This window comes from Acinonyx jubatus, chromosome A2 (assembly GCF_027475565.1).
Source record: "Acinonyx jubatus isolate Ajub_Pintada_27869175 chromosome A2, VMU_Ajub_asm_v1.0, whole genome shotgun sequence".
Classification (NCBI taxonomy): domain Eukaryota; kingdom Metazoa; phylum Chordata; class Mammalia; order Carnivora; family Felidae; genus Acinonyx; species Acinonyx jubatus.
The window spans coordinates 144,954,316-144,978,042 of NC_069383.1; the positions used below are offsets into that span (position 1 = coordinate 144,954,316).

The 23,727-nt window shown below is 61.3% G+C and overlaps 2 protein-coding genes across 8 annotated transcripts in view; one reads left to right on the forward strand and one right to left on the reverse strand.

Annotated features, from left to right (window-relative positions):
* On the forward strand, window positions 1–9,068 carry NT5DC2 (5'-nucleotidase domain containing 2). The gene is made up of 14 exons (XM_027038905.2): window positions 1–295; window positions 4,396–4,580; window positions 4,716–4,790; window positions 5,030–5,085; window positions 5,203–5,296; window positions 5,467–5,595; window positions 5,706–5,766; window positions 5,846–5,948; window positions 6,060–6,161; window positions 6,357–6,438; window positions 8,186–8,272; window positions 8,346–8,486; window positions 8,568–8,632; window positions 8,711–9,068. The coding sequence occupies exons 1-14, from the start codon at window positions 64–66 to the stop codon at window positions 8,970–8,972; spliced, it is 1,674 nt and encodes a 557-aa protein (XP_026894706.1). The 5' UTR covers window positions 1–63; the 3' UTR covers window positions 8,973–9,068.
* The window catches only part of STAB1 (stabilin 1), a 26,811-nt gene continuing 12,030 nt past the window's right edge, over window positions 8,947–23,727 (reverse strand). For 2 of the 7 annotated variants that reach the window (XM_027038898.2, XM_027038897.2), the window contains exons 23-69: window positions 23,307–23,493; window positions 23,103–23,196; window positions 22,850–23,008; window positions 21,471–21,566; window positions 20,762–20,857; window positions 20,560–20,607; window positions 20,252–20,382; window positions 19,984–20,095; window positions 19,515–19,592; window positions 19,334–19,432; window positions 19,102–19,200; window positions 18,825–18,956; window positions 18,548–18,676; window positions 18,320–18,376; window positions 17,859–17,942; window positions 17,140–17,335; window positions 16,945–17,040; window positions 16,810–16,855; window positions 16,632–16,708; window positions 16,286–16,411; window positions 16,030–16,103; window positions 15,810–15,884; window positions 15,439–15,561; window positions 15,089–15,136; window positions 14,797–14,874; window positions 14,533–14,679; window positions 14,040–14,180; window positions 13,877–13,936; window positions 13,318–13,494; window positions 13,148–13,234; window positions 12,889–13,038; window positions 12,727–12,783; window positions 12,449–12,650; window positions 11,976–12,125; window positions 11,780–11,884; window positions 11,499–11,606; window positions 11,226–11,419; window positions 10,975–11,119; window positions 10,762–10,895; window positions 10,507–10,672; window positions 10,318–10,427; window positions 10,107–10,226; window positions 9,871–10,020; window positions 9,688–9,792; window positions 9,453–9,599; window positions 9,254–9,356; window positions 8,947–9,173 (exon numbers count right to left, since the gene is read on the reverse strand). In XM_027038898.2, coding sequence (XP_026894699.1) covers window positions 9,097–9,173; window positions 9,254–9,356; window positions 9,453–9,599; window positions 9,688–9,792; window positions 9,871–10,020; window positions 10,107–10,226; window positions 10,318–10,427; window positions 10,507–10,672; window positions 10,762–10,895; window positions 10,975–11,119; window positions 11,226–11,419; window positions 11,499–11,606; window positions 11,780–11,884; window positions 11,976–12,125; window positions 12,449–12,650; window positions 12,727–12,783; window positions 12,889–13,038; window positions 13,148–13,234; window positions 13,318–13,494; window positions 13,877–13,936; window positions 14,040–14,180; window positions 14,533–14,679; window positions 14,797–14,874; window positions 15,089–15,136; window positions 15,439–15,561; window positions 15,810–15,884; window positions 16,030–16,103; window positions 16,286–16,411; window positions 16,632–16,708; window positions 16,810–16,855; window positions 16,945–17,040; window positions 17,140–17,335; window positions 17,859–17,942; window positions 18,320–18,376; window positions 18,548–18,676; window positions 18,825–18,956; window positions 19,102–19,200; window positions 19,334–19,432; window positions 19,515–19,592; window positions 19,984–20,095; window positions 20,252–20,382; window positions 20,560–20,607; window positions 20,762–20,857; window positions 21,471–21,566; window positions 22,850–23,008; window positions 23,103–23,196; window positions 23,307–23,493 — 5,375 coding nt within the window. In that variant the 3' untranslated portion in view covers window positions 8,947–9,096. Of the gene's footprint in view, window positions 9,174–9,239; window positions 9,357–9,452; window positions 9,600–9,687; window positions 9,793–9,870; window positions 10,021–10,106; window positions 10,227–10,317; window positions 10,428–10,506; window positions 10,673–10,761; window positions 10,896–10,974; window positions 11,120–11,225; window positions 11,420–11,498; window positions 11,607–11,779; window positions 11,885–11,975; window positions 12,126–12,448; window positions 12,651–12,726; window positions 12,784–12,888; window positions 13,039–13,147; window positions 13,235–13,317; window positions 13,495–13,876; window positions 13,937–14,039; window positions 14,181–14,532; window positions 14,680–14,796; window positions 14,875–15,088; window positions 15,137–15,438; window positions 15,562–15,809; window positions 15,885–16,029; window positions 16,104–16,285; window positions 16,412–16,631; window positions 16,709–16,809; window positions 16,856–16,944; window positions 17,041–17,139; window positions 17,336–17,858; window positions 17,943–18,319; window positions 18,377–18,547; window positions 18,677–18,824; window positions 18,957–19,101; window positions 19,201–19,333; window positions 19,433–19,514; window positions 19,593–19,983; window positions 20,096–20,251; window positions 20,383–20,559; window positions 20,608–20,761; window positions 20,858–21,470; window positions 21,567–22,849; window positions 23,009–23,102; window positions 23,197–23,306; window positions 23,494–23,727 lie in introns of those variants that run through there. The other 5 variants (XM_027038901.2, XM_027038900.2, XM_027038899.2 and 2 more) reach the window with 4 other exon arrangements.

Genomic DNA, 23,727 nt, shown 5'->3' on the forward strand with positions numbered 1-23,727 from the left:
CGCGCAGTCGGAGGGCGGCGGACTGGCCGACGGGCCGAGGGCTGCGCGGGCCGCGCGGCGGGCATGGCGGGTGCGGGGCTGCGGGCGGCCGCTCGGCGCTGGCTGCCGTGCAGGGGCCACGGCGGGCCGCGAGCCGCGTCGTCCTCGCCCTCCTGCCCTGGCTGCGGCCCCCCGGGTCCCGGCGCCCACTGCCCCGGTGCCCCGCGTCCCGCGCCCGCCCCGGCGCCCGCCGGCGGCGCCGAGCTCAGCGCGCACCTGTGGGCTCGTTACCAGGACATGCGGAGATTGGTGCACGGTGGGTGAGCCGGAGTGGGATGGGCGCCGGGGGTGTATCCGCGCGGCGGCCGTCGCGCGCCCAGGCGACGGACAGACCAGCGGTCCCGAGCCGGCCCGGGCGCCGCTCTTCGGGGAAAGCACCCTGGTGAGGCTCGCCGGGGCCCCGGAGCCTGAAGGCCGAGCAGCTTTTCGGGAGAGGCTCCCACTGGTCGTCCCGGGGCCCTCTAGGGACGCCCCGACGTCCGGAGGCAGACGGGCCGACGGGAGTTTTGTTCCCTGGCTCCGTCTGCAGGATCTAGGGGTTCCCGAAGCGGCCTCCGGAATGCGGAGCCCCCACCGTCTTTCCTGGCGACCCCGTCTGCCGGGATGCTGCGGCGGAAATGCCCCTACCCCTTGTTCTCTTAGCGGCCCTTAGTTGGGGCGGGAGCTCCAGGGACAAAGCCGGCCGGCGGCGCTGCCCAACCTAAGCGGACGCGGACTAGACTAGACTTTGCAGACACCTCTGGATTGCCACCGAGGTCCGGGGCACTCTCAGCCCAGGAGGGGAAGGTGTTGGTTGGAGAAACGAGACCAAGCCACCCCAGGGCCCTGGAGTCCACAAGGGTGGCTTCATCCTTGGCCGGGACACTGCAAAATGGGCTGATGAACCTGCGGCCTCCCCCTAGAGAGGCTAGGCTTCCTGTGTTCTCTCCCACACCTACAAGGCAGGCTCCTCAGGTTGCCCTACAGAAGGTCTTCTCCAGACCCAGAGCAAACACAAATCCTTAACAGCATCCCAGGCCTGTCCTGTCCACTGAAGGGGGGATGGGGGGGGCGGTGCGGGGTCCTGACAGAGGTCCAAGGCCTTCAGAACCACTATTCTGCCTTGGGCTTCTCAGGTGAGTCCTGTCCAGCTCTCCACACAGCTAGAGTGGAGGCTCTAATCATCTGGAATCTTCCAGACAGGGATGGGATGAGAGGCTGGGATGCCCTGATGAGGCCAGAGATCTGAGAGTGCCTGATATTGGTCCCCACCCCTTGCCCCACACCCGCCCTGGGGCTCTTCTCTCTTCTGCGGCAGGCATATGTGGTTTGGGCTTGACCCCTATCACTGACCAGCAGGGTGGCGTTCAGCAGGCCTCAACCCTCCTGGACCCTCAGAGTCTACAGTGTAAAACACAAACCCACAACACAGGGCTGTGGTGGAGACACAGAAGGAACCAGGCCTGGAAAGGGCAGGGGAGCTTCTAGAGGAGCCCCCAAGGGTGATGCGGCTTTCATTGGTAAGACAAAGTGGCCCTGTCTGGAAGATTCCAGATGATTAGAGCCTCCACTCTAGCTGTGTGGAGAGCTGGACAGGACTCACCTGAGAAGTCCAAGGCAGAATAGTGAGGAATTGTGGTTCTGAAGCCCTTGGACCTCTGTCAGGACCCCGCCCCTCCCACCTCCACCCCCCCCCCCCGCCCCACCACCCCCTACAGTGGACAGGACAGGCCTGGGATGCTGTTAAGGATTTGTGTTTGCTCTGGGTCTGGAGAAGACCTTCTGTAGAGCAACCTGAGGAGCCTGCCTTGTACGTGTGGGAGAGAACACAGGAAGGCCTGCTGGGCTTTGTCACACCTGGCTCACCTGGATCTTAAGATAGTCACAGAGCCACCCAAGCTCCTCTTGATGTGAAAGCATCATTTCCAAGATGCTAGGATGAGCCAGACTGGCACCCCTGAGTCCTAACTCATCCCTCTTGACTGGGTTTTCTGGGGGACATTCTGGGCATTGAGGTATGCCTTGGGCTAATGCCTGTGGGCAAAACTTTGCCCAGGAGCCAGGCCCCAGCCCAGTGCCTCCCTGCCAGCATGGGGACACTGAAAGGCTAGGCCTAGGGGCAGAGTGGTTAAGGCAAGTAGAGTGACCCGAATTTTAATCTCAACTGCATTGCCTACCGCTGGATGGTTTAGAGCAAGTGACTTCACCTTCCTGAGCCCATTTCTTCCTCTGGATGATGGATGAATAAGTAGGCCCACCTCACAGGATTGGAGTAAGGCTTGAACAGGATGAGCCTCTAAGGCACCCAGCAAGTGCACCCAGCAACAGCTGGGAGGAAGGCACCCACAGTGAGTCTTACAGCTGCCGTGGGGAAGAGTTGGCCCTGGAGCCTGGGGCGGGGTGGGAACTGGGAACTGAGAAGAGGAAAGGAGGGTGAGGTCTGCACAGTGAGCCCAGTGAACTTGGGAGGCCAGTGCAGGTGAGGAGTACATCCTCCTCACCTGGCCCTGTGTGCCACCATACTCCCGTGGAAAGGAGTGGACCTTGTGGCCCCCAGAGCTGTGCTTTCCTCCATCCAGAAATCACGTCAGGAGGGCAGACCCCGTGGGCTGCTTCCCCATCCTGCTTTGTTCCTCAGAGGATTGTCCATCCTGGGAACATTTTCAAGGACAGAGGCGGAAGCCTGGTCTTGGCTAGAACTCTGCCGGCAACAAGGGGCTACGCTGCCAAGCAGATCCCTCCCCTCCCCCCAGTAGCCCTGGGGGGCTACTGGACTTGGTGCCCAGGAACTCAGGACCGTGGGGAGAGCAAGGCCCAGTGACATCAGAGGCCTAGTGACATCAGAGGGGCATCTCACAAGCAGTTCCCTAGAGAGCTGAAGGCAGCTGAGTCTCACGTGCATCCGAGTGAGGAGTGTTCTGTCTGCACCCACATGTCTGCGAAACAGCTGCTCTGTGCCAGGCTTACGTTGGCCTGGGGCCCCTAGAGGAACCAGCTACACTTGTTCCCCCACCCATACCCTGCACTTTGCTCCAAAGGAAAGGGGGTAGGGTGGAACCCGTGTTCCAAAGGGGCCTCCAAGGCAAATGCTCAGAGCGTGGGAGCTCATCGGTGTTTGCCTCTGTGCACGGGCAGCTGTGTGGCCGAGGGTTTCTGCTTCAGGATTGTGCCTTGTTGTGGCTGAGACAGGAATTCTGTGGAGGCTTGGGCTGTGGGTGCGGGCCTTAGCCACAAGCTAGTGGTCTCAGGAATGAGGCCACCTGGAGCCCCTGCAGGGCGGTGTCCTGTGCACCTAATCCCACCTGGTCCCCTCTCCCGCAGCCCCTACTCCTCGAGTGATGCAGGGAGATCCGGGACAGGGAGATGACAGGCTTCAGAGGCCCGTGGTTCATTTAATCCTACGTTTGCCAGGTGCAGAGCAGGAATGCTGCACAGAGCACATTCAACATGACCTCTCCATAGTTCTGTAGGTTGGCATGATTTTGATTCCGCCTTGAGAAATAGGGAATCTGAGGTACAAAATGTGAGGTAACTTTTCTGAGGTGCCAGTTGTAAGAGGGGGTATTTGGCTTGGTCTCTCTGACCTCAAAGCCCAGGCCCTTTCCCCATTCAACTCCCCTACTGTACAGATGGGGAAACTGAGGCAGATAAGCCTGGGACCCCCTCATCCTCCTCTGCCTCCCTAGGACCCTAGAGCCTACTCTGCACGGTGTCCCACTCAACCTGACCATAGCAGCCAGGGACTTGGGGTGGCCATGGCCACATCCCCAGAAGAGGGCAACCTGGGTACTGCCCCGCAGCCCAACATCACACGTCCTGCCTGTCGTAATTAGCAATGTTCCCTGGCCAGAAGCAGCAAATGTCATTATGTGGACTGGCGGGCCGCTGAAATCCGATTAGAGGGGCCTCGCTCCACAGGCCATGGCAGGTGCTCAGACCCGGGAAAATGAGCGACAGAAGAGCTACCCCATACTCCCCCCTCCCCCAACTCCTATAATGTTCCTCAGTCCCAGCCTGAGCTTCAGGCAGGGTGGAAAGGGCCCAAGCATAGCCATGGGTCCAATGGGGCTTATGAGAGCCTGGAGGGGACGTGGGCTCAGTTCACCTGGTGGGCTGCAGGCAGGGGTGTAACCCAAGACCCAGAGGTGGGAGATCCAGCCGTGGTCTTGTCCCATTGCCAGCTCTGCCTTACCCCAACCACGTGACCCTGGGCAAGTGGCATTTCTAAGCCTCAGTTTGACCATATGCAGCCTCGGGCTAAGATTGCCCATCTTGGGTGGTTTCATGAGGCTCCCAGAGCTGGGCACCTGGAAAGTGCTCGGTGACCATTTGCTGCTTCCGTGTTCATCTCATCATACCTGCATCTCCTCCCTCCAGACCTCCTGCCCCCCGAGGTCTGCAGTCTCCTGAACCCAGCAGCCATCTATGCCAACAACGAGATCAGCCTGCGTGATGTCGAAGTCTATGGCTTCGACTACGACTACACACTGGCCCAGTACGCAGATGCGCTGCACCCTGAGATCTTCAGTGCCGCCCGCGACATCCTGATTGAGCACTACAAGGTGAGGCTGGCCGGGCAGACGGCCCAGGCCCCGGGGGAACCTCAGGCTGACTCACGGAGGTCCCCTGAGGTAGCTGCCCAGCCAGAGGTCTGGCATTGCCACTGGCTCAGGCGTGGCGCACTTCCCCCCCGACAGTACCCAGAGGGGATCCGGAAATATGACTACGACCCCAGCTTTGCCATCCGAGGCCTCCACTATGACATTCAGAAGGTGAGTGGCTAGGCCATGTTCTCCGCGGGGCCCCTCCTGACTGGATGTGCATCAGCACTACTTCCTTAGCCCCCATCCTCTATAAGGGGCTACCCCTGGCCTCACAGCTGTAGCTTCACGGGCACTTAATCCCCTTGGTACCTTCCAGCTGGGGCTTCAGCACAGGGACTGGAAGAGGCTGGCTTGGATGAATGCAAGCCCCTTTCTTACCACCCATCCCATTCCCCTGGTGCTCCCAGAGCCTTCTGATGAAGATTGATGCCTTCCATTATGTGCAGCTGGGGACGGCCTACAGGTCAGTGCAGACTGCCCTGCCTGACCCTGCTGTCCCCCCACCCCCTCAACCTGCATCTTACACCGTGGCCTCAGCTCAGGACCACTTCAGACTCATGATGTCTGTGCATCCACCCAGGGGCCTCCAGCCTGTGCCTGATGAGGAGGTGATAGACCTATATGGGGGCACCCAGCACATCCCACTGTACCAGATGAGTGGCTTCTACGGCAAGGTATTTGCTCCGTCTAACACTGCCACTGGCCGGGGCAGGCAGCTCAGTGATCTCGCTGTGGGTGCCCTCACCCTGGTGGGCTGGCTCACCCAGCAGGTAGTTTCCCTCTACCAGTGTCCCGAGGGGCAGTAGGGATAGAGGGGCTGCTGAGGTGGCTGCTTCCTCCACAGGGTCCCTCCATCAAGCAGTTCATGGACATCTTCTCACTGCCGGAAATGGCACTGCTGTCCTGCGTGGTGGACCACTTCCTGAGTCACGGCCTGGAGTTTGACCAGGCACACCTCTACAAGGATGTGACAGTGAGGACATTGGGCCTGCCTCTCGGGGTGGCAGGGAAGATCAAGTCAGCCACAGCGGGGCAGGCCTTCTTGGCCCCACTGCACCCTCACAGTCCTTCTCCTACCCCCAGGATGCCATTCGAGATGTGCACGTGAAGGGCCTCATGTACCAGTGGATCGAACAGGATATGGGTAAGGGTAGACAGTAGCCCTGCTGCGGCTTTCTGGGCAGGGGGCCGGGCTGGCCCTCACAGACCCATCTCCCTGTTAGAGAAGTACATCCTGAGAGGGGACGAGACCTTCGCCGTCTTGAGCCGCCTGGTGGCCCATGGGAAGCAGCTCTTCCTCATCACCAACAGTCCTTTCAGCTTCGTGTGAGCTGCCTGCGGTGGGGAGGTGGGGGGGGGGGGTCCTGGGGGGAATGGGGTAGGGCCCAAGGAGGGGCCTGCCTCAGCCCACCTGCTGCCTGTTCCACTTCTGCCCAGGGACAAGGGGATGCGGCACATGGTGGGTCCTGACTGGCGCCAGCTCTTTGATGTGGTCATCGTCCAGGCAGACAAACCCAGCTTCTTTACTGACCGGCGCAAGTATGGGCCTAGCAGGGGTGATGAGGGTGGGGAGCGGGCACTGGCCTTTGCTCACCACCCTGTGTGCTTGGGGTGGGGACACCCCCTTGTCAGCACCCAGCCCATGTGAGCAGGTGGCCTTTGCAGACTGAGGAGGTGCCTGCCTCTGGTCCTGCCCTAGACTGGAATCCAAGCCCTTTACCCCTCTGCCTCCAGGCCTTTCAGAAAACTTGATGAGAAGGGCTCCCTGCACTGGGACCGCATCACCCGCCTGGAGAAGGGCAAAATCTATCGGCAGGTGAGTGCTATCTGGGTGGCCTAACCATAGCCCCAGGCTGTGGAGGGGTCAGTAGCACAGCCTCCTGGGCCCTGCCCAGCCACCACACATCTGCCGTGGCTCTGCCCCCTTGCACCATTTCCAGGGGCATCAGGGAATGGCTCTCAGGACACAGGCCTGGTCAATTTGCCTTCATTTGAATTCCAAGTTTACTGCTCGATAGCAGAGGGAGTCTGGCCAAGTCACTTGGCCTCTTTGTGCTTTGCTTTTTCTCATCTATAAAAGAAGTATAATGTAAAAAAAAAAAAAAAAAAAAAAAAGTATGTTCTACTTGAATTGTGGTGTACAAGCCCTTAGATGGGCCAGGCATTTACTGAATACCCACTAAACAGCAATGTCATTACTTGGGGCTGACCACTCTGCTACAGCCAGTCAAGCTGGCCGGAGCAGCTCACGGGCTCTTGGGGAAGACCCCCTTTCCTGGCTGGTGGCTAGGAAAATGAGAAGGGGGCCCAGTGCTGGGGGTTGTGTGGTGATTAAGGAGCAGGAGGTGATTAAGGCATTTGGCCCTGGATGGAATGCGGAAATCCTGGCTGAGCTGGGCTTCTTGAGGGTGGGGGTTCCAGGGGTTGGGGGGAGGGAGGAAGTCAGTAGTTGGGTCGGGAGCAGCCTGGGGTATCCAGGGCAGCGGCCCAGCCTGTAGACAGTACTCCTACCTGGGTGGCACCCAACTCTCCATGGCCCCCTTAAGCGCAGGCTCTTACCCTCAGCTCTGAGGGCAACGCTCTCTTTTGTCTTGGCATCTTGGCTAATAAGCCTGAGGAGGGTCATCTACCTTCGTGGGGAACAAGGGGAGTTTTTCTGCTTTGGCAGCTTTTAGCCTTTTCTTTATGCCTGATGATCTGAAGTTTCATTTTGTGTGTGTGCCCGATCCTGCTTGGTTCTCATCTTTCTTTATGCTCCCTTCCTGTCTCCCCTTGCTGGGGAGGCTGGAACCCAGGTTCCATCTTGCCTGACTCAGCACCTGTACCTCGAAATTTTCTCTTGGTTCAGGGCACATCCTCAGCGCTCCGCCCACTCGTATTTGACTCTACAGCCTCCCCACTTGAGCTTATTTCAACAATCCTTTCACGGCCCTGTGTCTGCCACGCCTTGCTTTCTCCCCCTGCCACTAGCATGCACAGGCTACTGTAGTAGCTCCTTTGCGCTGAGTGTGAATTCTGTTCATTTCTAGGGTGTGGGCTCCTGCCTCACTGGCTGCTGCACTTCCTGCTCTGGGCCCCCTGCCCCATTTTTCTGCTCTCCCTCGAGCTTCCTCTGTTGTGTTTGAGCTTGACTGCTTTCATCTTTTCTCTGGCTTTGGAGCAGGAGGGGCAGATGGCTTTGCAGTGAGGTCTGCTGGGTCCCTCTGGGCCCAGGCCGGGGAGGACAGGAAGGGCTTTAGGGCCACAGGCTCGCTGCTGTGGTTTGTTTCCCACAGAGTGGGATCCCTGGGGTGGGTGTGAGGCCACAGGGAGGGGAGGCCCAGGGCATCATGCCAGGCTGACCTTCCTGTGGCAGGCAGACCCCCTTCCTGACTGTGAAGGGGGAGGAGACAGGGCCAGAGCCCGGGGACACTGAGGCCACGGGAAAGGGCAGCCCGGCATCCAGCTGGAGGGGCCGTGCTGCCCCTGGGGATTTGGGAGGAAGGTGGAGAACATGGCGTGGCTCTGGTAGTCCCGTGGTACGCTGTGCTCAGCGGTGCCCCCCCCCCCCCACCTCTCCCCAGGGAAACCTGTATGACTTCCTCCGCCTGACGGAGTGGCGTGGACCCCGTGTGCTCTACTTCGGAGACCATCTGTACAGTGATCTGGCGGTGAGGGGCGCAAGGCTGGGTGGGAGGGAGGGAGCCTGCTGGCTGATGCTGATCCCTGTCCTCCACCCCCCAGGACCTCATGCTACGGCACGGCTGGCGAACCGGTGCCATCATCCCCGAGCTAGAGCGCGAGATCCGCATCATCAACACGGAGCAGTACATGCACTCACTGACGTGGCAGCAGGCGCTCACGGGGCTGCTGGAGCGCATGCAGGTGTGGGGGCGCGGGGCGGCCTGGGGGGAGGGCAGGGCTGCCGCCCAGGCACACACCCAGCACCCACCCTGTCTCCCCCAGACGTACCAGGACGCCGAGTCGCAGCAGGTGCTGGCTGCCTGGATGAAGGAGCGGCAGGAGCTGAGGTGGGCAGGGTGGGGCAGGAAGGGCTCCCAGCCTCATTCCTGCTGTGCCTGCTTTAGTGCCCCATGTCTCTTCCTCAGGTGCATCACCAAGGCCCTGTTCAACGCTCAGTTTGGGAGCATCTTCCGCACCTTCCACAACCCCACGTACTTCTCACGACGCCTCGTGCGCTTCTCTGACCTCTACATGGCCTCCCTCAGCTGTCTACTCAACTACCGGGTAGACTTCACCTTCTACCCACGCCGCACACCCCTGCAGCATGAGGCGCCGCTCTGGATGGACCAGCTCTGCACCGGCTGCATGAAGACACCCTTCCTTGGCGACATGGCCCACATCCGCTGAGGGCACCTTTATTGTCCAGAATAGGTCCTAACCCCTCCTGCCCCGCCTATGCTGGGCGTCGTTCCAGGGCGGGCAATAAAAGTGGTCTCCCTCCTGCTCGTGCCTCTGTTCGGTCCTAGATGCATCACTTGACCGTGAGGATCCGCTGGGTGTCCGGGAAGTCCTCCTCCAGGAGTGAGTCCTGGGTAGGGGGGAGGACCACTTGTGGCTGGGCTGATAACCAGGCCCTGGGGTCCCCTTCTGTCATCGCTCACCCCTCATACTCACATCGAAGGGCTCACAAAAGGCATCAGGGCTGCCGAAGACGGGGTTGGGAACAGAGACCAGGGTTGGGCTGGTTCCTTCCTGCCATAGGGAGAAGTCATCCTCAGCATCATCTTCCGCCTGGAAGAGAGGTATGTGGTGAGGGGACTCGAGCAAGATCCGTGGACCCAGACACCCCCAACATCCCTCCCCCCTGCCCCCCCAACACAGCTCTACCTGGAAGGTGGAGAAGCCAAAGCCTGTGGCCTGGCCTCGGGCACGGAGGTAGAAGGCCCCAGCCACTAGGCCAAGCAGTGCTCCAGCAGCCACTACAGCCCCCACACCTGCCACCACGGGTGGACCCTTAGGCGCCACCACTGCCTGCTGCAAACAAGGAGAGCGTCAAGGCCAGGACCGTCTCCTCACCCCTTGCTGTTCTGCCTGTCGTCCTCCCCACCCCTCACCAACTCACAGGTTGTAGGGGAGCCAGGAGGGGCCTGGCCAGAGCATGGATGATGCCGTTGAATGCCATGATGTCCCACACGACGACGTGGCTAACCACGACCGCCCCTGGGGCCTGTAGGGAGACCGGAGTCAGGCCTGGTGAGTGTGTGAGGGCCAGAGCCAGCAGGGGAAGTGCAGTAGCAAAACTCACCACAGGGGCCCAGGAACTGTTGTCAGGGCCCACAGCACTGAAGAAGAGGCTGAGGCCCGAGTGGGCAGGGAGCACAGTATCCTGGCTGGCATTGGTGCTCAGGAAGGTGGTGTTGGAGGCATGCAGCTCCAGGTCTGGGCCGCTCAGCGTCTGTAGGCAAAGCAAGGCCTGTTAGCCCAGGCCAGCTGGAGGCATCAGCATTGGGCCTGGCTCTGCCCACGACCCCCACTGGTTACCATGTTGTCCACGAAGCCTTCATTAACAGGGACAAAGAGTGTCTTATAGGTGAGCTCATCGTCCAGGAAGTCCAGGAAGTCCAGACCCCGAGGGGTGGCATTGGCATAGCCAAGCAGCATCTGGAAGAGGGAAAATAGGACTGTGGGCAGGCTCCCTCCCCAGGGACCCAGCTACCCACACCCTCAGCCCTGAGGCTGGGCCCCTGCACACCCCATAGAAGGTGGAGAAGTTGGCCGTGGCAGCCAGTACGTCGAGCAGCTTCCCATTGCAGACGCTTGTCCCATCACCCACAAAGCCTTGGCGGCACCGGCAGGCCACATCTGCGGGATAAGCAGTTGGGTGGGTCAGTGGGAAGGGGCCGAGCCAGGGCATGTGTTGGGGGGGTAGGGGAGGCTGTACCTTGCTCGCGGTAGCAGTAGGTGTCCCAGCGCTCTGAGTAGTTCTTCCGGAGGCCCAGGCTGATGACGCCCACCTGCCCACCACCACAGTCTGCCGCAGGGAAGACGACCGGGTGGGCAGCCGAGCCGTTGGCCAGCCAGCCCACACGGCACAGGTGGAAGCCGAGCTGTAGGGGCAGATGGGGATGCTGAGACCAAAGGCCCAGCTCGAGGGGGCCCCCACGGGCTTGGCTCCAGATTCCTAAGCCCCACACACCTTCTGGGCAGCAGAGAGCTGAGGGAGAGAAGCAAGAACAGCTCCCTGGGCCCCACACGCTGCCTCGGCCTCTGAGAAGTTCAGGCTGTAAGGGCCGCTGGGGGCCTGGAGGTGGAAGACACCAGCCTGTTTCTCTGCAGAGGGAGGGAGGCGTGATCAGCCCAGCAGCACCGAGGTAAAGCAGGGGCACCGGGAGCGGGCAGGGAAGCACACCCTGGAAGTGGAGGTCAGTGCACACAGCATCCACGTGACAGGGTGGTGGCTGGCCCAGGCAGCGGTCCATGGGCGGCTCAGGCTCCTCCAGACACTGCAGTCCGTCACCCACGTAGCCAGCATGGCACACACAGCGCCTCGTGTTCTGGGGCAGGAGAGTGGGCGGGTGCTCTTCAGGAACGGGGGGGGGGGGGGGGGGGGCTGCTCTGTGGAGCCTCCCCACCCTGCCGCTCAACTCCCCGGCTGCTCACCGGGCCCGTGTTCAAGCAGTCGGCGTGCTCGCTGCAGCCCCCACGGTGGCCATCTGCACAGGGGTCGCGGGCCCGGCAGCTCCAGCCGTCGCCCTCGTAGGCGGGCAAGCAGGTGCAGGTGACCACTGTGCCTGCTTGGCTGCAGGTGGCGTGCTCGCTGCAGCCGCCATGCCCATCCCGGCACAGGTCCGCCACTGCGGGCAGGGAGAGAGTGGCAGGCCCCGGTGGCAGGGGGGGAGGGGGCCTCCCACCTCATACCTGCCCACCACTCACCTGTGCACGAGCGGCCATCCCCTTCATAGCCCAGGCCGCACTCACAGCTGTTGCCTGCGCGGCACACGGCCTCGGGCGCACAGGGCGGGGCACACACAGGCTGCAGCTCTGTCCCCCAGGCATCCCCCGCATATCCAGGTTAGGAGCTGCCCTCCTGGGTGCCCCTGGACCCCCTCCCACCCACCCTCAGTGGCTCCACCTGAGTGTGTGGTCAGGGCACATGCCACTACACGCGAGCATATAAAAGCACTCAGGTGGACACAAACACAGACAGCACTCACTCAGCTGCACCTCACAGCTTGGCCCGGTCCAGCCCTCATCACAGAAGCAGGAGCCAGAGCCCCCAAGGCCCTCGTCACAGCGGCCATGGGAGGTGCAGCGGCAGGCTGGGGAGAGAGATCAGCAGGCTGATGGGGTTGGCGTGTGGGCCGTGGGGCTCAGAGGGCAGGGTCGGACAGGGTGGGGCAGGGAGCCCACCTTGGCACTGGGGCCCAAAGGCACCCGAGGCACAGAGTTCACATGCTGTCCCTGTAAACCTTGAATGGCACTGGCACTGCCCGCTGCCACTCATGCCGTCCATGCACACGCCGTGGCCACCACAGGGGCTGCTGGCGCCACCAGGGCAAGCTAGTGGAGAGGTGAGAGAAGTGAGGTGGGGCCAGGGCTCTCACTGGGACCCCCACCACAGGCAGCCCCAGCCCAGCCACACCATCCGTCCTGTACCCGGGGCGGTCGAGCCTCCTCCGGAAGCCACAATCCACCCAAGTCCCCTCACAGGTGAGAATCCCACAGATGCCCACCCAGCCTCTCAGAGCACCCTCTCCTGGCCAAATCCATTCACCACCCAGACCTGCCCCAGCCCCACCACCCCAACATGTTTTATCTGGAGCAGTGGCTGGAGCTGTGCCAGAAGAGCCAGCCAGCGACACTCATGACCTTGGGACACTCACCTCGGCACTCGCTGCCATAGTGACCAGGGCAGCAGCTGGGCTTCCAGGTGGTGGTGACACAGTTGCGGTGGCAGCCCCTGCCCAGGCCTTGGGGCTGACTCCAGAGGCTAGACCGGGCCCAAATGCTGCGCAGTGCCAAGGAGTGCAGTGGAGGGGACGTCCAGAACTTTGAGTAGTACCGCCAGCAGGTCTCAGGACTGCCCTGGGCCAAGAGGAGTCAAACAGCCGGGGAGTCCCTGGGCCCTGCCTGAACCCCCACCCAGCTTCCAGGCCCTTACCTGCTCCCGTGAGCCCTCAGGACAAGGCGGTTCTAGCCCGCAAATGCTACAGATCTTCTGTAAAGAACAGAGGCCAACACGGCAAGGTCAGATGGATGGATGAGACGGGTCCCTTAGCTAGGATCCCTTGCCCCTCCTCCTCTGACCTACGGCCTCCCTCACCAGCCGCAGAGGTCGAGTCTCAAAGCGGTCACAGCGGGCACCAAGGCCAGGTGGCTCCAGCAGCTGGTCGATGCCATAGGCCAGGCCACCCTCAAAGGGAAGGTGCCGCTGCATGATGCGGGCATCCTCCTCACCCACGGTGAGCTCACCCTGCAGGCGGAGGAGGGAGAGTACACGGGGTCACAGGTGCACTGTGGCCCCCCAATGCCAGAGCCCCTGCCTCCTGCTTCCCTCATCTGAGTCCTCTCCTCACACTCACCGGCCGGACACGGCTGCAGGAGAAGGAGATGGGGGTCCCATGCATGGTGCGGAGTGGGCCCAGGTTGGGCAGGTCAGATGCCAAGGCCTGAGCAGAAGGGGCTACGGTTGGAGCCAGGCAGGTAGGCTGGGTGGCAGGCAGTGGGGACCAAGGACTGGGGGTATACCCACCTCAATGTTGCGAATCACATGGCCCCGCAGAATGGCTGCCAGCTTGTCACGGTGGTCTTCATGGTACAGCCAGGCCTGGCGATCAGGTGGCAGGGCTTGCAGGGCAGAGTCTGTGGGCCACAGCATTGTGAGGGGCCTGTGGGCCGCATCCTGAAGCAGGGGCAGGAGGCCAGCCACCTGGCAAGGAGAAGCAGAGGTGTGACAGTCAGAGACCGGTGGGTGGAGGTAGGGGGCTGGACCACAGAGGCCAGGAAGGGGCTCCAGGGACCCAGGGGGCCTTCCCGCCAGCCACATTCTTGGCTGTAGCCAGATACACATGGACGTATGTGCAGGGATAAGCTTGCACACACCTGGACTACTTTCGGGTACGTGGACACACATAAGCATACCCTTGTGCTCACACTGGGAGGCTCACATACACAGACGGCCTGTACGCACACAAAGGACAGGCTTACACATGTAAGGGTGCAGACAGGTGAATATACACTTACACATTTGTCACACACACACACAGAGGCACAAATGCACACACTGACAGGCCTACCCACGGGAGCAGTACCTTCACGAGGCTGCTGAAGATCTTGTAACCAAAGCTCTCAGCAGCGGCGGTGACGTTTCTCTGTGGAAAGGCACCTGTGAGCCTTGAGGTCAGGCAGGGAGGGAGCATCTGAGGCCCCCAGCAACCTGCTCGGTAAGCCCCCAGGCCTGTGCCCAGGTCATACCCGCAGGATAGGGGCAACGTCAGGCTTCCAGTATAACACGTCCGGCGGTAGCAGGACTCGGTCGATGAAGTGCAGCACTCCATTCACAGCCTCGTGGTCACTGCTCACCACACGGGCGAAGTCATTGAGATAGATGCTGCCCTGGGGGTGGGGCCCAGGACTGAATGAAGCCGATTGGTGGGGTACTCATGCTGTGGGTGGGGCCTGAGGTGGGGCGGAACCTGCGTTGGGTGGGTCTTGGGGCAGAAGGTGGGCCCGGTCAAGGCAGCAGGCAGCCAGGTGTGGCCGGTGGGAGTGGGGGTGGATCCAGGCTCGGAAGGCCCGGGCCTGGGGGACAGGCCTTTGGTAGTGGGCACGGTCTGGAGCTGGTCTCCCCGTCACTAAGGCCCGCCCAGGCCCAGGGAGGTGAGGTCTTAACTGCATGGGGTCAGAGCACAGGGGTCAGGGGCAGGGTCTCTGGGTCGTTTAGGGTGGGGGCGGGGCCCGGACCCACCTCCCTCTCGTGGATGCGCAGCGTGTGCCCTGAGAGCGTGGTGACGTAGCCCTCGTCCAGCAGCTCCTGGCTCCTCAGCTGCCGGCAGCCGACCACGTGGTAGCGGAACACAAGCTGGCGGTGGGCGCGAATCGGGGCCAGCTCATCCTGGAGTAGGGGTCCGGGAGGGTAGAGGGAGGCCCCTGATTGCTGCCTCTGCCCACGCCCCAGAATACCCACCCCTTCCTTCCCAGCCTCGCTGCGGGTTGGGGAGGGCTGCATTACCTGCGACAGGTTGCTCATTAGATCTGCGCGAGGCACAAAGACTGTGAAAGGCCCATCGCCCTTGAGCTCCTTGTATTCCTGCGGGGAGGGGGAAACAGCTTGAGTGCAGGAGGGGTAACTTTCGACCAACTCAGGGCTTCCATGGATCCTCCTGGAAAGACTTGGACTCTGAGAGACCAGAACAGCCAACCCCCTGACCAAATGAGAACCTGAAGGCCCAGAGACCGGTGGGACTGGCAGATCAGAGAGACCCAGGCCAGACTGAGGAATTGGAAGCCAGTTGGTCACTCACCAGGAGGTGGAGGCTGAAGAATGAGGCATGCCTGTCCCGAAGGAGCTCCTGGGGGGGGCGAGGATCAGCTCAGATTTTGGGTGGCCCCCATTCAGGGCCTGGTGCCTGTCCCAGCACCTGCAGCCCAAGGTCTGGCCAAGGCAGAGATGAGGAAAGGAAAGCCGGGGGTCTGAGCTAGGGTTAGGATTAGTTTCATGGATCATAGCTGGGTCAGGCCCAGGTAGAGTCAGGGGTCAGGGTCACGGTTAAGGCCAGGATCAGGATCAAACCTGGGGTCTTAATATCATGGGTGAGGCCCATGGGGAAGCATAGCCAAGGTTGGGTCAGGGGTCTAACTTGGGCATCATTACCAGGCCAACTCGGGCACGGCAGGTGAAACCATCACCCACGGTGTGGGCTGCATCACAGGTACACGTCCTCTGGCCATCCCCTGTGCTTTTACACACAGCATAGGGGCTGCAGCCTCCGTTACTCTGAGGCAGGGATAGGAGAGGGAGAGGCATCAGTGACTCTCAGACTCCTCTGCCCCATCCCTGGGTAAGGGGCCACGAAGACCCCCGTCCAACCCCCAAAGCTCAGTTTGCTACTGATCAGTCATACTGGAGCTTGTGGGAGGGCGGCTTACCCTTCGGAGGCCCTTGGGACCCTGATGGGGGCAAGGAAGGCTGGTTCCTGCCTCAGTCCCCTTCCCCTATGAAATGAGGTGGGGCTGGGCCCTGACCTGGGAGCAAGGGTCCAGGAGTTCACAGGTCCGGATGCCATCCCCACTGTAACCCTCACGGCAGCTGCAGGAGACCTGTCCCAAACCCTAATCAGTGCGGCTGCTGGGCCCCAAGAGCAGGCCAGCACCCTTGACAGAAGGAGCACCCCGCCTGGTCTGAGGGGGGCCCCACCCTACGAGGGAATGGCACAGTCCCAGTGTCCACCTCTGTTGTGCTGACCTGCTGGGGGCCTGTAGGGATACATTCAGCATGCGTGTGGCAGCCCCCGTGGTGGATGAGACAGCTGTTAACTTCTGGGGGAAGAGACGCGGGGATGAGAGGAGGCCCTAGGCGGCCCTTCATCTATGCGATCAGGTACTCACCCCCATGCTCTCAGGGCCCCCCGTGGGCCCCTCAGCCTCTCCTAGTGTGACTCACGACACTGAAGCCAGACCCCTGGCCCCACGTACGCCCAGGGTAGGGACCCCAGCCTCACCCTGGCACAGCTCCCCATCTCCTGTGTAGCCATCCTGGCAGGTGCACGTCCGCTGCCCAGGCGCCACCTTGGTACAGTTGGCGTGAGGGGAACAGCCCCCGTGGTCACGGGCACAAGGGTCCACCTCTAGGGGCAGATGATCCCAGAGAGTTGTGAGGAGCTGGCACAGGGACAGAGTGGGGACAAGGGAAGAGGACGTGGGAGAAAGGAAGAGGTCAGAGGGAAGGGCAGGCCCCGAGATGGGACCGGGATCGAAACTAGATTCAGAGGGACTGGAGAGGGCTCTGCAGGGAAAGCCACTGCAAATTTCAGGGTGGGGGCCCGGAGCATCCGTGTGTGACTGGACCTGAACAGTGGACGCCGTCGCCTGAGTAGCCCGCAGCACAGACACAGGCCGGGGCTGTAGCCGAGTCCTGTATGCAGCTGGGAGGGGTGGCAAGAGCTCAGCCTATGTCTGCCTGGCCCTTCCCTGACCCCAGCACCCCTACCCACTTGCCCACCTGCCCCAGGCTGAGCTCACTCACTTGGCATTGGGATCGCACTTCTTTGGGCATTGAGGGCCGCTGATCTCTGGAGGGGTCAGAAGATGGTTCTGGTCATTTGGACCCAGGAACCACCTCCCCAGGAGTCACCCACCTCTCTCCCTTGAGGCCACTCACTCTGGTCACAGCGGGGGCCCTGCCAGCCCGCATGACAGACACAGCTTCCATCCCCTTGGAGCCCCTCCTGGCACAGCCCATGGGCACAGTCGCAGACTGGGAGCAGAACAAGGGGGGACAGGAGTTACCCAGTGCTCCCGTCCTGACCCTGCTGGTCCATCCCCGTGACTACCGTCCTCCACCCTCTCCAGTCACCTCCGGCACAGGTGGGCCCATAGCGGCCCAGCTCGCACATCTCACAGGCTGTTCCATGGAAGCCCTCGTGGCAGTGGCACTCTCCGCTGCCCAGGAGCCGGTCCTGGCACTGCCCGTGGCCCGAGCACACACCACCCAGTCCCCCGGGGCACGGCTCACACAGCGTGCCGAAGAAGCCAGGGCAGCAGTCAGGCACCTGCAGGGAGGGGGCAGGGAGAGGCCCCGCACAGGCCAGATGTAGGGGGAGGGAAGTGGGGGGCGGGGCAATGTTGGAGGGGTGGGGCGGGGACAGGCCACAAAGCCATAAAATGAAGCAAGTTGGAACCAGGGAGATGGCGGCTGCCTTCTACCACCCTCCCCGTGGCAGGGGCGAGGGAACGGAGCCTCAGGCAGGGGACAGCTGTGCCGGGTCTCACAGTGAGAGACAGAGCTGGGCCCAGCAGCTGCCCCTGGGGCCTGGTTGACAGTGTCTGGGCTGAGCCCCTTTCCCCTCTCCCCATCCCTACTTCCTGGGGTGTGGCCATGGGGACCAACACTGGCCCCACTGACCTCAGACCTCTCCCCCTTACCCTCCCTCTGGGCCCTTGCCCCTCTGGCCTCAACCCTAGTCCAAGCGCAGCCTCTGCCTTTGAAATCTAGGCCAGGTTTCTCCCCTGGGCCTGCACTCCCACTTCCCCCTTTCTGGTTAGACTTGGGGGTGGGGGTGCCGCAAGGCAAACCTGGATCTTCTTGGCACAAGTGTAAGAACAGCCCCGGGAGAATGAGTAGCCAGATCGGTAGACACAGCTCTTCCTCGGAGTGTTCTGGAAACAGGGGCAGGCAAGGAGGGCTCAGCCCTTCGCTTGAGTAGGGGCAGACAGTGAATGGGGAGACAGACAATCAGGACAGACAGATATCAGTGGGTAAGACAGATGAGCAGGACAGCAGAAAATTAGGGAGGGATCAAGACAGGTAGACCTGATGAGGAGATGGCAGGCGGGACCCAGGCCTCGGGCTGCAAGTGAGTGAGGCCTCCTCCTGGCAGACCTGGGCCTGGGCCTCCTGGCCTCTACCAGGGAGGTCAAGCAGCCCTTGATATTCCATTCCCCAGGCTTGGGTGAGCCGACTGGGCCCTGCGGGCTCAGACACCTTGGGAGAAGAGAGCAGTCGAAGCTCAGAGCTGTGCTGGGCCCATCCTCACCTCCAGCTGGAAGCCCTGAGTGCAGCGGAATTTCCGGGTACAGTTTATGCATTTCTCCTGCGGGGAGGGAGGGCAGAGCTTTCAGGTGGTCCTGGGACGGGGGCCCCCCCAACTCACCTTCCTTCCTGTCCCACCCCTGACCAACTGCCCTGCCCTGCCAGCCAGGCCAGCCAGCACCTCCCAGTTCTGAACCCCCAGCTAGCCTCCCCACCGGCCTCGGCCTCTCACCCGCAGGGACTCGGCGTGGCTATGCAGGCAGCGGCTTGAGCCCACAGTCAGGACCCCCGACAGGCCAAACAACGAGCGGCCAGGGGCCTCCAGCACAGGGCCTTCCAGCGGCATGTGGTTCACCTCAGGCTGAGGAGGACAGTAGGAGGCTGAGTCCACCCCCCCACACTTACCACCCTCACCTTGGGGCTACAGGCGTGGGGGGTGGGGGCGGTCTCCAGGACGGGTGGTCTCTGGAGCAGAGCTTGCAGACTCCCAGCCCCTGACCCCTGCAGACCTGGCCACTATGGTTGTAGAAGACGAGCCAGTGGGCAGGGCCCAGGAGAGAGTTGCGGTGTCCCCCTTTCTGCAGGGATTCTGTGGAGAGGGCTTCCCCCAGGATCACGTGATGTCGCACTGTGTCTGCATCCTGGCAGAGAAGAAGCTCAGGGACTCCGGGGACCACCAAGTGCCCAGGACAGTATGTTCCACCTGCCCTGTCCCTTTGTCATAGGATGGGAAGCTCCCCCAGGTTTTCACCCTCCCCTTCAGTGGCCCTATCCCAGTGACCTCACCAGGATGCTGCTGTTTCCCTGGGCCTCCAGAGAACGGTTTGTGGGCACGAAGATGGTATAGGCCGTGGCTGCCTCGATCTGGGGCACCAGGCTGTGGTGCTGGAGGCAGGAGGGCCAGGGTCACCAATGGGCATAATCCCCCTCAGTCCCAACCCCGGGGCCAACCACCTCCCTCCAGGCCCAGGGGAGGGCGCCCCGACCAGGCACTCCCCCTCTCTCCTCTGTTCCTTACCTGCAGCAGCTCCCGGAAGAGGTGGAAGGCAGGCACCGAGTCTAGCTGCTGCAGCAACCCCTGCCCGTGCAGTGCGTCCCCTCTCGGAGGCAGTAAGACCTGACGTGGAGCATAGGGGCTGGTCAGTATGTCAGTGCCCCTCAGCTTAGGATGTTCCCTGTGCACACCCCTCTGGCCATACCTGGCTGAGGACATGTAGGATACCATTGGTGGCAAGGAGGTCAGCCACATCCACGCTGGCATTCTGTACCCAGACCCTCTGGAAAACAGCAAGCAGGGCTCAGCCACAGGGAGTCACAGGTAGACACTTAAGAGCGGGTACAGCACCAACAGAGACTCTGCTGGGCACACAGGCAGCTACCGGTGGCCCCCAGCCTGGCCCAGACACCCAGAGAACCTACCAGATGGGTACACAGACCCACACCAGGACCCATGCACAAAAGGGACAGGTATGCACATGCAGAGAAAGACAAACAGACGGCCCCTGGCAGGGCAGTCACTGCTGGTCCCAAGACACTGTCCTGAGTATGCCCTCTGCCGGCCCTGTGGAGGTCGAGGGGACCTCAATCTCATCACCGGGGACCCCCTTCTGGGAAGTCCCCCACCATGTTCTGCACGACCCCCTCTCCTGCCCAGAGTTCACCACATACCCCACTGATGTTGTGAATCTCCCAGCGTGTGGTGGGGCTCAGGGTGGCCACATCCTGCCCAGCCAGCCGGGCCAGCTCCTCCTCAGAGAGGGCACCCTGGAGAAAATGGGCCCTGTGGGGCACGGAACCAGGTTAGTGTAACCTACCCTGGGACTAGGCTCCACCCTAACAGGTGGACATAGGTCGTCAGAATGAGAACCTTTGGGGAGGGGCGGGATCTCACACAGAAGTCCCTTTCCCAACCCAGCTCCCTGCCCTGGCTGCCCACCTGACCAGGTGCGGTAGCATCCTTGGCTGCAGCCAGAAGGCCTGGTCCTCGGGGCTCAGCCTACGGATGGCAGACTCAGAGGGCACCAGGGCTGTGACTCGGCTGTCGGTAGGAAGAGTGATGCCAGCACTCTGTGCGCGTGGTGACAGGGGGCAGGGGGAGTAATGAAGGCAGCCACCTGAGATTGCTTGCTCCCGGCCTGCAGGTCTGCCCCCACCTCCAGCTCTTGGAGATATTATGTGGCACCTCTGCATCCAGGGAGGCCTCCTGGATTTGAGCCCCAACCCCAGTATTCTGCCCTATCCTACCTTGATCCACTGGTAGAAGACAGAGAAGTGGGAATTTGCCTCCAGCTCCTAAGGGAAGGGAAAAAGCTGAAGTCATCAGTCTAGGGACAAACCCAAGCCCCCTCCTCACCAGGACCCTGAGCACTGCCTCTTCCCACCTGAGGTGTGTGAAAGGACCCCCCCCCCCCCACCGCCGCCCTGCCAAACACAGGGACCCACTCACCCGGAAGATGTCTCCGTAGCAGTTGAAGCCATCACCCCCATAGCCAGAGGGGCATGTGCAGACCCGCTGACCTCCCCCCACTGCTTGGCAGGTGGCCTGAATTGCAGGTGGGGCAAAGAGACAGGGCCCTCCGTTCAGTACTCAGATGGCAAGCTGGACAGCACCCCATCTCTCTGTTCACCCTTATCATCTATCTTCCTGCTGCCTGCCTGTCTTGCTACCCAGCCCCACCATCTGTCTGTCCATCCAGCCAATCTGCATTCATGTTGCTCCTTTGGTATGCCTGGCCCTAGGTCTCCAAGGTCACTGAGCACTTGACATGAGTTACCCCACTTCATCATGACACATGAGTTGGGAAAGCCCAGGGTTGAGGGAGCACCCAGGAGGAGACGCCTGAACTGAGAGCAGGAGGAGCTAGCTGGGAGGCCTTCCAGAATACGTGGAAAGAGGTGCAGTGGTGTTAGAGCAGAATGAAGTTGGGACAGACAGCAATGGGCTCAAGAAGGCCACAAGAGCATAGAAGAGGGTAGGGGGCAAGGGAGGAGACGGGAGGCAGGGCAGGGGTTGGGGCCTTAAGAACAAGTGAAAGCTCTATACTGTGGACAAAGGGGTGACATGGTTTGGATTTGTGGCTTGGATTCCAATCCTGGCCATAGACAGGGACAACCAGAGAGCCTCCCCCAGGCTCCGAGCCCTCTCGCCCCCTCACCAGGTCATGGCAGCCACCGTTGCCTGCCCGGCAGGGGTCAATTGGACTGCACACATAGCCATCCCCTGCGAATCCCAGCTTGCAGGTGCACCGGCTCTGGAGAGGTTAGAAGCAGAGGGCCTTATCTCACCAGGGGCACGCCCCTCTCCTCCTCCACTCCCCAGCTGTCCATGGGCCTTATGTCCTGGGGAGCCTTGTTCAGACACATGGAGCTTCTCCAGATCAGGATTCTGAGGCCCTGAGGGGAGGCTGGCTCTCCAGATGAGCCAACAGAAGTGATGGCATCGGCAGGGAAGCATCCATGGGGACTTGGTACCCCTCTGCCCTCAGGCCTGGGAGAGGTCAGCAACGTGTGGTGAGCAGGGAGGTGTTGGCAAGGCTGGCCCCAGGGCTGGCGGCACAGACCCACCTCTGACCCTGCCACCCTGCTCTGATCCTTCCCACTGAATGCCTGTGTCTTGGGCTTGTCCCCACTGCAGCTGAGTGGTGACACTCCCCAGATCTCAGTTGCCCTCCTCTGCAAGTTGGGGGAATCTCAACCTGCTTATTCTGGTCCTCAGTTCAGGACTTTAACATTGTGTAGCTTCTTGTGGAGTGGAGAGTGCCAGCCCTCATAGCCAGCTGGGTGCTCGCCATGGACACCCCACAGGCGGGTGGCCCCAACCATCATGAGAAAGGTCCCTGCACACACTGACCCAGAGCCAGCCAGGCCTGGTCTCCCGATCGGCATACTAGACACTTGAGTGCCACCTAGTCCTCAGGTTCACGGGTCTGATGTGCCTCACAAGGAAAGCTCCAGATGCTCAGACCCTGTGGCTGGGGTCTGAGGCTGCAAAGCTCCACAGCTGGATTTCCAGGAGTCTAAACATTTGGGGATGCCACTTTCCTTGGGCAGGAGTCTCCCCCCGCTTTGCTCAGCTTTGAATTCCTAAGTCTAGAATAGGGACTAGCATGTAACACACTCCTGGTGCCATGTGGGAAACCAGTGAGTGAATGAGTGAACTCATGGTCAGAAGACAGTGGCCCTGAGGCCAGAAAGAGCAGAGGACTCGTGGACTCAGTTACGAGAGTCCTCATCCCCGAGGGATGGGAGCCGCGGCCTTCTGATTTGGGGAATAGGCAGCCTTGGACTGGTGCTAGAATGCGCCTTCCTTTAAAACTGTCATGGCCTTCATGTTGTCTCCAGGACACGTCTGCTGCTTCTAGACTACACAACTCAACATTCCAGACCTGCATTCTCACTTGTGTCTGAGATTTGAGACCCTCAGCTGGAGTTCTTGGGAGTGGATGCCCATGGAGCCAGATGGGGTGGGGTGAGAGACCCCCAGAATGAAGACCCCTTGCCCCACTCTGCTGCCTCTAGGCTTGCTGTGCCTCACCTGCCCAGGTCCCACGTAGCTGCAGAGGGCGTCGGCATGACAACCACCTCTCACATCCAGCTCACACTCGTCGATGGCCACACAGACACGGCCGTCCCCGCTCCAGCCTTTGTGGCATGTGCAGTGGTGGTTGCCCAGGGCCCCAGGGACACACTCAGCCTGTGAGAGCCACGATGAAATGACTCAGCTCTGCAGGATGGTGGGCTGACCCTCCCACCCCTGGGTCAGGGCTTCAGGAGAGAGACAGACTGACATTTTCTGAGCAGCCACCACGGTCTGGGTGGGAGCAGGGGTTGCTGGGTGTACAGGAGAAGCCATCACCCTCGAAGCCATCGAGACAGACACACCTGCAGCCAGCGAACAAGAGGCCTCCAGTGAGCCTCTGGAAGAGCTCAGAGGCCGAATGAACTGACATGCATGGTAATGGACAAGGCAGAGGGGAAACGTGAGTCCTCACCTGGTAACGCCTCCCTGGCTAACACAGCGGGCGTGCAGGTGGCAGCTCTGGGCCCGTTCCGTGGGCCCACAGTTCACAGAGGACTCATTGCAGAAGTGGCCGCTGAAGCCTGGGGCACACGTGCCACGCTGGCATACACCCCCACTGCCTGGACGGTTGTCACAGAGACCGTGGACGCAGCCACAGTCTGCAGGGAGGAGATGGGATCAGGAAAGCTAAGACGGGGCAGAGCTGGCCGGGAGCCAGGATGAAGCCACGGGAGCACTGGGGACAGGGAATGGGGCAGCCGGCATAGATTTGACTTCAGGGTCACAATATCAGAGGCCATCCCAGACTCAGTGGACAGGCAGAAGAAATGCAAGCAGGGCCATTCATTGCTTTCAGTCACCCCATTCTAGCTTCCTTGCCCCCAACAGCACCA

Bases quoted from the DNA above. Each gene is read 5' to 3' on its own strand.
- NT5DC2 (XM_027038905.2), top strand. From the start codon at position 64: ATGGCGGGTGCGGGGCTGCGGGCGGCCGCTCGGCGCTGGCTGCCGTGC. The intron at 5,596-5,705 runs GTGAGGACATTG...TCCTACCCCCAG, and splicing joins ACCTCTACAAGGATGTGACA to GATGCCATTCGAGATGTGCA. The intron at 8,633-8,710 runs GTGGGCAGGGTG...TCTCTTCCTCAG, and splicing joins AAGGAGCGGCAGGAGCTGAG to GTGCATCACCAAGGCCCTGT.